Below are 11,902 nucleotides of genomic sequence, written 5' to 3'. Positions count from 1 at the left end.
CTATTCCAGCATGTTTCATGCATTACTGACTATGAAGGTATCCCGCACAATCTTTAATTGTTTGAATTCTGTAACTGCCTCTTCATTTGCACTTAAATGAGCAACTAATTGTACCAAAACCCCATTGTGCTACAACAGTGGTTCTTAACTTTCCTTACACTGTGACCCCTTAATATAGTTCCTCATGTTGTAGTGACCCCCAACCTTAAAATTATTTTCATTGCTACATCTTAACTGTAATATTGCTACTGTTAGCATTCTGAACCCCACCAATGATAGAACTGGGCCAAACTTCCCACACAGAGTCCCCATGCCTTTAAAGGACTTGCTGGCGTGAGCCTCCCTCCGGCTTCCCTCCAGTCTCAAACGCTGTCCCTCGCCTAAACATGCACACCACGCTCCCCTTCCCGCGTGGAGTCTAAGAAACAGCCCTCCCCTTGGCTGAGAGTCCGGCCAATCACAGCGGAGGAGGGCCTTTGGTGGGATTTGCCATCTGTTTCCAAAAAGGAAGAGAAGGACAGGCGGAGAGATCTTCAGCCTTTTCTGCCAAAGGGGCTCCTAAAACCACCAGAAATAGATGTTTTCTGGTGATCTTTGGAGACCTCTCTGAAACCCCCTGGTGACTCCCCCAGGGATCCTGACCCCCAGGTTGAGAAAGACTATCCTACAAGAACCCGTGCATGTGCAGGTGGCAGTGTGTAAGAAGATAAGCATATGCATCAGCATTGGGTGTGTGTAATATCAATGACCTACTCCTCCAGGGGACCTACAGTCTCCTAGAACTATAAGCATAGGTTCAATCTTGTTCTGGAATTGCTGAAATTGTATATGTTTACTCTCCTGAGATCTCAAAAGTGTGGGATTTTTTGAAAAAATAAAAACTGGTAATAAATCAGTAGTTGCACTCACTGCTGAAATATGTCCCCCCAAGTCCCTCCCCAAATTTCCCAAGTCATTGGTCCTTGGTTCCTCTCTTCTCCTGGAATTGTTTAAATATCTAGTCTAGTACAGGACATTTTGAGACTCTTTCCCAGCCCATACAACTGCGTCTTCTTCATCTGTGTAGTTGGAGGACAGTTATCCACTGATAAATACAGAACTTCTGCTTTGTTGCCATGGTAGCATGCCATTGGTTCCTTCCTAATGTTCTTCCTAGGCCGCTGGAAGAGGTGAGAAAAGATGGCAAAAGCAGCATTAGGCCCTGTCTCGGTCGTCCTTACCCGAGAACAGGATAGCATGGGTGCGACTGAACTGGCTCGCACCCTGCTGTCCGCACGGAGGCTGAGTGTCTCCCCAAACATCCTGGAGCTCCTGTCAATGCCTCTTTTAGAAGAACTGGAAGCTGATTACCGGTAAGGTGTCAATTCTTCTTCAGGAAGTGACCGAATATACTCACAAAACAAGAAATGATGGGGTTGAACTGGATAGCTTTTGTCTCTTTCAATTCTGTGATTCTAATTTGCAGAGGGCAAGCATATGGAGAGAGCATATGGAAAAGTCTGGCTTCTCTGGACTGGAGTGTGGGGAAGTTACAATTTTGGGACTAAAACTTCCTGCATCTCCCAGTTTACACAGCCATTGGCTGCACTGACAATAAGATCCTGGGAGTTGCAGTGCCCAAAAGTAACTTTCCCAAGTCTTCTGGGAAAGTTGAGGTTTCTCTGAACACAAATTCTTCAGCTCTGATCGAGATAACATTTTAATTACAGCCTTCCTCCATCAAGATTATCTACAGCAGTGGTTCTCAACCTGTAGGTCCCCAGATGTTTTAGCCTTCAACTCCCATAAATCCTAACAGTTGGTAAACCGGCTGGGATTTCTAGGAGTTGTAGGCCAAAACACATGGTGACCTACAGGTTGAGAACCACCTTCATTTTGTTTATTTCCTAAATATCTACACAGTGAGTCTATGCTGCTGCCACATTGGTAAGACTAAAAATATTCAGGACATAAATTATAACCTGCAATCAATAGATGTTAGGTCATTGGAAAAAATATAACACAATAAATCAGTAACAGCAGAAGAGTGAGCCAGCATAGCATAACAGTTTGAGTATTAGACTAGGATACTCAAATCCTAGCTTAGCCAGGTGAACCTATTAAGTGACCTTGAGCAACACCCAGCACATCTACACTGACCACTTACCTTAAGTTAAGCTAACTGAGGGTAAAGCCCAAATTTTGACACAGGATTCAGGCTGTCTCCCAAGTTAGGGGGAGTGAAGACAGTTGGGCTGGTTCTTAACCAAAACCAGCCTCTGCTATTTTGACTGCCATCCCTATTTTTCCCAAGGTTAAGTGACTCGGGGACACGGGATGGTGGTGTCCTGTCCTCCATCACCCGTGTCACAGCTGACACCCCAGTTAACATACCCTTCGGTGTTCTGGCTGCAGTTAGAGTTCCAATGTGCTGAGTGCAATGAGAAGGGAAAGATGGGGGCTTTCCCCCTTCCCAGTTTCCTTTGTGAGCCCAAGACCAGGTCGATGGGATGTCATACCTGAGGTTTGTCATGACATGGAGAGCAGGGGGAAGGGCTGTAAGGTGACTTCCCAGTGGCACCAAACTTTGGCACAACAGTTGCTACCTTTGAGGCAGTTCAAGGAGTCCCTATCCAGCCGTCATGCAGGCCCAAGCCATCATCTTGAATGCTGGATCAGGGTCTTATTAGGGTCATTGTAGAAGGCCCATATTCTCTCAGTCTCAGAGAAAGGCTAGGGCAAATCCTCTCTGAACACATTATGTGAAGAAAACCCCCTGATAGGATCATCTTAGGGTTGCTGTAAGTTATAAATGACACAAAGGTACATAACAACAGGTGAAATAGCAAGACTAAAGCAGAATAAAGAATGGAAGCATAATCTATCCAATCATATGATAATACCAAGAGTTGAGGAGAATGTTGTCCATGAAAGGACTGTTTTCTGAACACAGTCCCTTTGTCCTGTGCACCTTTTATTGGGATATCTAACATCACCAGTGTTTTTAAACAACACCAAGAGTACAATTCATTTCCAAAGAGCCTGTGTTTATTAGACCTGCCCAGTGTGTTTCGGAAAGTCCTTGCTCCTCCTTCAAGGGCAATTTGGTAACTATCCTTTACATTCTGAGATGCAGCTGGAGAAGAATTTTCAAGCATAACAAACCAGACATGTCTAAATATAGCTACTTAGGGTTTCTCACATAGCATTGTTTGGTTTCAGTGCCTCCCTGTTCCTTTTTCATTATTATTATTAGTCACCTAAGAGGACAACAGCCTCATTATGGGACAGAAAGCTGGACTAGACATATTTCTCAGTGTGCACCATAGCTCCAAGCCTGAAACCTAATTATCTGAAACTTTGCATGATCACCATTCATGTAAAGCATTTGTTCTCAACCTGTGAGTCCACAGATGTTTTGGCCTTCAGCTCCCAGAAATCCTAACAGCTGGTAAACTGAGTTGTAGGCCAAAACACCTGGGGACCCACAGATTGAGAACCAATGCTTTTCATGGATCGTGATCAGTTTCAGATATTTAGGTTTCAGTCTTAGAACTATGTTTAGCATCTAATGATTGCCTGTTGTAAGCCGCCCTGAGTCCCTCTTTGGGGGTGAGAAGGATGGGATATAAATGCTCGAAATAAATAAATAAACCACTGAAATAAAAGAATAAAGGCTTAGAAATGATTCATGAGAAAAGGCAATTTGTCAGTGTCTTTGGTAATGCCTCTTTAGGATTTTATGACTTGAATCCAACATTTTGGAATTGCACAGAGAAACATACTAGTATTATGTGTTCAAGTTGTTCACTGTGAGGGAGAACACATTGCGAGGTCATGACTTTCAAAGAGACATGTACATCACTCTGCTGACAAGTCGTTTTCATTTCATCATTAACTAGCAATAATGTGTCACCAGTAACACCATATGAAACAAATATTTGGACATTTCAGATATAAATAGCAACTCCTACTGTGATTGGTTACACAAGTCATCTCTGTGATGATGATACACAAAATACAGTTTCATAAAGTTTTTCTGCATTCCCTCGAAGTAAGAATACTTCCTTGGATTCTTATTTTCTTATTTTATTTTATTTTAGCTTGTTTTATCTCTAATGGTATTTGCTTTTTCAGAAGGTGCTGAAAATGTGCCAACCACTGAAAAAGTAAACTTTCCAATTTCTTAAAATCAGTGTGATGGCATATCAGAGTTGGGCTCTTGGAGGCTTTTCTCTCTAGTGCTTCATGATTTTACTTCAGACTTGTGCAGGAGAAATGTGTGTTGTGTTATGCCCAGTCTGACATGAGTTAAGATTGAATGGTATTTCTGAGCCATATTCAGACGCAGGAAACAGCTCCATATCTCTTGTTCTTAAAATAGAAATGATCATGTTGCTATTTGAAGATTGTTCAGATGTGACGTGTTTAACATTACAAGAACACTCATGAGTTGTAGAAATGCAATATGGGAGACGTTAACTCAGAGGGCTATTTAAAGAGTCTACTAGCACTTGTTCCGATCTTGTCTTCCCATAGTTTTGCAGTAAGAGTTCCCCCTGTGAATGAGCTAAGTTTAACTCGGGTGACGTACGCGTTGACTCAGGCTTATCCCACAGATAACGTATTAATCACCTGCCATGAGCACCTCTTCTCTGGTTGCAAATCTAGTCTTGGTTAGAATAGCATTAACTTTCAGGAATGTTTTAATAACATTATAACCTTCAGTGAAAATGACAAATTATATAATTATACCAGTTTATTCTTTATCCATGTAACTGGGCTTCATTTCTTTTGACTACAAACAGTTCTCCATGGGTGTTTCATGAAAATGGAAAATAAGTCTTTCCCATCACATCCTAACTAGTGATTCGACTTGGAGGTGCCAAGGATAAATTCTGGTAGCATCTCCAAGCAATGAATATGTCAACTTAGTCCTACTCCTTCCCAAACACAACAAAATTCCTATTTTTTCCTTTAGGTAATACAGCAACAACCCAGAAATATGGATTATTTGTTAATAATTTGCTTTAGAGCACCATTCAGCCAACAATGGTACATCCAGGCTTGATAAAAAAAATGGGCAATAGGAATATTTATTTGCAAATATGCTTCCTTTAAATTAATAGGGCTTCCAAATAAATGTATTTAGAGTTAAAATACATATAACAGGAAAGTTGATAGCTTTGCTGATCATCTCTCTATTGTATATCGAGTAGAATGTTCTGCTGTGTAGAATGTTTTCTTTTGACAACCCAATTGAGCCCAACCCTTCAATTCCTGTCTTAGGATGCCAGTGTGATATCCATTCTCATTACCCTATGTGTTTTGTTTTCAATTTGTAGGCCTAGAATATCTGACAATCTCAAAATAGGTTTTACAATCTCAGATCATGCCACTCAAACTGATATAAGTGAAATAGGAGATCTAAAAGAGTTTATGGTAACAACAAGAACTTTGTTACAGGTAAGTTGTTTTCTGTCCTCAATTAGGCAGAGTTCATTAAAGTGCATATGAGACATTGTGATCATTGATGTCAGATGGTCCTCATGAAAGAATTAAACACCTGTTTTCTTTTGAAAGCATGGTCATGTTTCCATTGGCTTTTATTATCTGTCTTTCCATTGGTGATTCTTTCTTTTCAACCTCTGAATTGCATATCTAAGGAAAAACCAAAATCACAGAGGTTGGGACCTTGTTACCCATAGAACAAGAACATGCAACGATGACTGCTGAATTGTAGACTTGACTTTGCTTGCCCTTCCTCAGCCCAGCTTCCAGGGCCTGAAGATGGACTGTATTAGGGTGCATATACACTACAGAATTAATGCAGTTTGACACCACTTTAATTGCTAGGGTTCAATGCTCTAGAATCATGGGTGTTGTAGCTTTACAAGGTCTTTTGTTTTCTCTGCCAAAGGGTGCTGGAGCCTCACACTACAACTCCCAATATTTTGGAATATTGAGCCATGGCAAAGTGGGATCAAACGGCATTCATTCTTGGAGTACAGTACAGTGTACTGTACAGACAGACCTATCTTTGAAGATTAGAGGTGGGGAATATGCATCCCAGAGACTGCAAATTTTCGTTTTTGTGCTCCTTGATGATGTCCTCCAAGGCCTCTCAAGTCTAAAAGAATTGTGGGGCAACTAGAAGCAATTTTTAACCCCAAAAATATTCTCAAATTCAATAAAACTTTAGATTTCAATAGCTATTCTTACATTTGACAGTGTAGATGTATAAGCTAGCATTTGCCTATTATACTCAATTGTCTGTCCTTTTTGGTGGGATGCATGTCCTTTCCCCTCTGAAATGTATAGATTTGGGTGTCTATCTATGTGAAAGATGCTAAATTATAATTGTGCTTGATACCTGTCATCGGGTATCATCAAATCTTCTATTAAAAAAAACTATTGTGGATGCATGTTAACATCCCTTTCTTTGTATTTTCAGTTTGCAAACTCAATCTCCGATGACTTTGCAAGGTATAAAAGTGTCCTCCAAGCACAGTATGAGGAAAAAATAAAGGAGCATGCATTCAATCTCTGGCTAGAAATTAATGACAAACTGAAATATATTGAGGACATTTATAAGCAGGTACAGGTTCAAATATCCTGGTCATTTAGTGTGAGTTCCTCAATTTTATTCTGTTGTCACAAAACGTTTTCTATATGTTCTCAATAAATATGTGGCATTTAGGCTACTTAATCTGTTTGTCCATGTTCCAGTCTCTGAAAACAAGCTGGCTCCAGCTTCTGCAACTTCTCCCCATCAGATGTTTAAAAACAGCTATCACATTGCCTATGAATCTTCTGTTCTCCAGACTAAATATACCCTGTTCTCTCAATTATTCCTCATAGTGCTTGGTTTCCAGACCTTTGATTATCTTCTTGCTTTTTTCTGGATATGTTCTGTCATGTTGATAAATATCCTTCTAGATGCACTGTAGGGTCCTAAAGGCATTCTGCCATTGGCTGGGAACTCTTTGTTCAGAGGAGCAATTTAGTAAGCTTATTCATAGTTTGGAAGAGTAACTTTTGGGGAACTACAACTGTCTGATTCTGGGTGTTGCACAAAGAAGTAACACTTCTAAGCTCTGCAATCATAGGCTTCAAAGCTACCTTTGACAGGTAATGTATTTAAACATTAGATCTGGATGGGAAGTGCTTTTTCAAAATGGTACATGCTGTTCATTCCATGAACAGAAGATAGTGCTATTAAAATTACATAAGGTATATGAATAGACCAGGCAAGTTTTGGCTCACTGACAACTTTCCTTCTTGCTGGGTTTCTTTGTTTATTTACATTGCTGAAATATATTATACTGTTTGGGAATAAACAGAAGTTGAGGATCGCTTGCAGTGTGAGCATATAAATATCTACTTGAAAGTAAGTGCCACTGAATTCAGTGTGGCTCACTCCCAGGAAAATAAACATGGGACAACAGCCTTATATTCCAAGTGTAGTCTGCTGCATTAGTTGAACTTTGCAAAAGCTAGAAATTGCTGTTGCATTTCTGTGCATTGGTGTGATGTGAGTTTGTACTATAAAAATAGAGAGAATATATGCCTGAAACATGGAGGCAGCAACAGACTTTGTATTTCTAGGCACAAAGATTACTGCAGATGAATACAGCAGCAAGGAAATCAGAAGACATTTATTTCTTGGAAGGAGAGCAATGACCAATCTCGATAAAATAGTCAAGAGTAGAGACATCACACTGGCAATGAAGATCTGCATAGTTAAAGCCATGGTATTCCCTGTAGTAACCTATGGATGTGAAAGCTGAACCATAAGGAAGATTGAGCAAAAGAAGATAGACGCTTTTGAACTGAGGTGTTGGAAGAAACATCTGAGAGTGCCTTGGACTGCAAAAAAGATCCAACCAGTCCATACCCCAGGAAATAAAGCCCAACTGCTCACTGGAGGGAAGGATATTATAAACAAGATGAAGTACTTTGGCCACATAATGAGAAGACAGGAAAGCTTGGAGAAGAGAATGATGCTGAGGAAAATGGAAGTAAAAAGGAAGAGGGGCAGACTAATGGCAAGATGGATGGATGGTATCCTTAAAGTGACTGGCTTGACTTTGAAGGAGCTGGGGGTGGCCACGGCCGATAGGAAGCTCTGATGTGGTCTGGTCCCTGAGGTCATGAAGAGTCGGAAGCGACTGAAAGAATAAACAACAACATGTCTGAGCCAAAGCTGTATAAGTATGAAACCCAGACACTTTAAACTTGGCATCTATAAGACATTTGTATAGTTCTGATAGTTATAGTTGAAATAATACTTTTTTCCATTTTATTGTTACTTTTAGTAAATGTTACTTTTAGTAAATAATAAATTTCTGTTTAGGATAGGCCACTTAGATGGATTTTTAAAATGGTTTATTAAATTTTAAATACTTTATTACATTATTACATTACTTTAATACTTTAATAATTTTAATCTATATAAATAAAAATGTAATGTTCGTTTGTGTATCACCATCAGAACTCAAAAACCACTGGGGGAATTGACACCAAATTTGGACACAAGACACCTAACAACCCAGTGTATGTCCTCCACTCCAAAAAATTGATTTTGTCATTTGGGAATTGTTGTTGCTGGGATTGATAGTTTACCTACAGTCAAAGAGCATTCTGAACTCCACTAATGATGGAATTGAACCAAACATGGCATACAGGACTTCCATGACTAACAGAACACACTGGAAGGGTTTGGTGGGCATTGACCTGGAGTTTGGGAGTTGTAGTTCACCTACATCCAGAGAGCACTGTGGACTCAAACAATGATGGATCTGGACCAAACTTGACACAAATATTCCATATGCCCAAATATGAACACAGATGGAGTTTGGAGGAAATAGACCTTGACATTTGGGATTTGTAGTTACTGGGACTTATAGTTCACCTACAATCAAAGAGCATTCTGAACTCCACTAATGATGGAATTGAACCAAACATGGCATACAGGACTTCCATAACTAACAGAACACACTGGGAGGGTTTGGTGGGCATTGACCTGGAGTTTGGGAGTTGTAGTTCACCTACATCCAGAGAGCACTGTGGACTCAAACAATGATGGATCTGGACCAAACTTGACACAAATATTCCATATGCCCAAATATGAACACAGATGGAGTTTGGAGGAAATAGACCTTGACATTTGGGATTTGTAGTTACTGGGACTTATAGTTCACCTACAATCAAAGAGCATTCTGAACTCCACTAATGATGGAATTGAACCAAACATGGCATACAGGACTTCCATAACTAACAGAACACACTGGGAGGGTTTGGTGGGCATTGACCTGGAGTTTGGGAGTTGTAGTTCACCTACATCCAGAGAGCACTGTGGACTCAAACAATGATGGATCTGGACCAAACTTGACACAAAAATTCCATATGACTAATTATGAACACAGATGGAGTTTGGAGGAAATAGACCTTGACATTTGGGATTTGTAGTTACTGAGATTTATAGTTCACTACAATTAAAGAGCATTCTGAAACCCACAAATGAGAGAAATGGGGCAAACCTCCCACACAGAACCCCCATGACCAACAGAAAATACTTAAGGCCATCCAGTCCAACTCTCTTCACCAGGGCAAGAAAATGTAATCAGAGCCCTCCTGACAAAGAGCCATCCAGTCATAAATATAGATAGATAGATGGATATGATTCTCACACACATACACAGATAGAGTATCATAGATTTGAAAGAGACCCTTAAAGAAGGACTATGATATGTTGCATATTCCAGAGTATGCAAACCAGACACTCTCCACATCAACACTGACAAAGAAACAACAAGAAATACTGTTTACTCACAAGCATAAAAGAATTACATATATTAGAAACCAACACTTTCTCATTACTTTATTTTCCAGATCACCAGACTGGGCCACAGCAACGCGTGGCAGGGGACAGCTAGTAGTAATTTAAAATTATAACATGCATAATCCTTCCTTCTCTTGCTTACAGAAAGAAGTCAAGATGAGGCATAGCTTCCAACAGCAATTATGCGATGCACTTGCAATTCTTAGAGCACACTATTCAGTAAGTTTAAAAAATTTATACTAATGTGTTGTAACCTTTGATGGATACCAAAATCCATGGATGCTCAAGTCCCATTATATACAACGGCATAGTAAATTTTCAAGAAATTGGTTGTCTTGAAATACAACACTCAAATTCAGACATGACATAAGGTTCCAAAATAAAACCTCTTGTGGACATCAACTGTTATTGTTGTATTGTGGTTTGACTGATTTGAAGCTCTTGGGGCATCTCCTCAGTGTTCTTCCTTCTTTAACAGAAATATTTTCGTATAGAGCAAGAAATATATGGAGCGGATGAGGACTCAATAGGCAAAAAGATGGAGAGGTTAAGGAATGAGCTCGATGAGCAAGCTATTACAATCCTAACCTTAGAAGAAGAGCTGCAGGAGTATAAACGCCGGGAAAAGGTATGCTGTTTTACAGAGTCTAGAAAATATACGTTGTATGTATGTATTTGTTTATGGGAGCCAGTGTGATGTAGTGCCTTAAGTGTTGGACTATTTTTATCTCTGGAGAACAGAATTAAAACCTCCATGTGGGCGTGGAAACTGATTGGATGTTCTTGGGTGAGCCACACTTTCTCAGCTACAGAGGAATACAAAGGCAAACCCCTCCAAACAAATCTGGGCAAGAAAACCCCCATTATCGGGTTGCCTTAGGGTCTCCATAAGTCAGAAATAACTTGAAGGCATACAACAACAATCTATATAAATAAAAATGTAATGTTCGTTTGTAGGATCAACAGAACTCAAAAACCTCTGGGCGAATTGGCACCAAATTTGGCAGCAAAACATATACTAATCTAATCTATGTCTTTCAATCAAAAAAATCTTTAAAAATGAAGGGGAAATAACTTTAAAATTCCCCCCTCCCCCCAAAAAAAATACCTAACAGAGCATAGTAAAAGCCCCCCTCCCCAGCACGCGAGAAGACTGATGCACCAATTGTTGAATGGAATGGAATGAATGGAAGGAAAGGTAGAAGGAAAGAAAGAGGAAGGGAATGAAAGGAGGCAGGGATGGGAGAGGAAAGGAAGGAAGGGAAGGGAAGGAGAGAGGAGGGGAGGAAGAAAGGCATTCTTCTTCTTCTTCTTATTATTATTCTTCTTCTTATTATTATTATTATTGTTATTATTAAGGAGTCTAAATGGCCATTTATCAGGAGTGTTTTGATGTGCTTTTCCCTTATGCCAGAAAGAGGTTGGACTGGATGGCCCTTGGAGGTCTCCCTACTCTAGAACTATTACTATTATTATTATTATTATTATTATTAATATTAAACAGAGTCTCTATGGCCAACTGTTAGGAGTGCTTGGATTGCGTTTTTCCCTTATGGCAGAGGGAGGTTGGACTGGATGGCCCTTGGAGGTCCCTTGCAACTCTAGGATCCTATTACTGTGAATTCCTCCCAAACCCCATCCAGTATTTTCTGCTGGTCATGAAGGTTTTGTGTGCCAAGTTTGGTTCAGATCTGTCATTCATGGGGGTCTTAGTGGTCTGTGGAAGTCTGAGCTGAATAGGTTGAAGGTACTCCAAATCCCATCATCCGTTGTCCATACTTCCCAAACTCATTATTTTGTGATTAATCAGTATGCTTTAATTATGTTCAATTTATAACAACAGAAATACAATGTATTGTCGAAGGCTTTCAAAATAAATACATCTTGCATATCAGATATTTACATAATCATTCAGAACTGTAGCAAAATTACAGTTATGAAGTAGCAACTAAAATAGTATTATGGTTGGGGGTCACCACAACACAAGGAACTGCATTAAGGGGTTGTGGCATTAAAAAGGTTTAGAAACACTGCTAAAGACATTCTATAAAATAAATAAAATACGGTCCATGTATTTAT

At 39.8% G+C, this 11,902-nt stretch overlaps 1 protein-coding gene across 1 annotated transcript in view; it reads left to right on the top strand.

Moving 5' to 3' along the window:
• Positions 1–1,179: 1,179 nt before the first annotated feature.
• C6H10orf67 (chromosome 6 C10orf67 homolog) overlaps positions 1,180–11,902 on the top strand; it is a 52,046-nt gene continuing 41,323 nt past the window's right edge. The window contains exons 1-5 of the mRNA XM_067469515.1: positions 1,180–1,352; positions 5,325–5,445; positions 6,434–6,577; positions 9,968–10,042; positions 10,302–10,451. Coding sequence (XP_067325616.1) covers positions 1,180–1,352; positions 5,325–5,445; positions 6,434–6,577; positions 9,968–10,042; positions 10,302–10,451 — 663 coding nt within the window. The remainder of the gene's footprint in view (positions 1,353–5,324; positions 5,446–6,433; positions 6,578–9,967; positions 10,043–10,301; positions 10,452–11,902) is intronic.

This window comes from Anolis sagrei, chromosome 6 (assembly GCF_037176765.1).
Source record: "Anolis sagrei isolate rAnoSag1 chromosome 6, rAnoSag1.mat, whole genome shotgun sequence".
Lineage (NCBI taxonomy): Eukaryota > Metazoa > Chordata > Lepidosauria > Squamata > Dactyloidae > Anolis > Anolis sagrei.
Note: the sequence above shows the minus strand (reverse complement) of the source record. Positions and strands in the feature narration are given on the sequence as shown.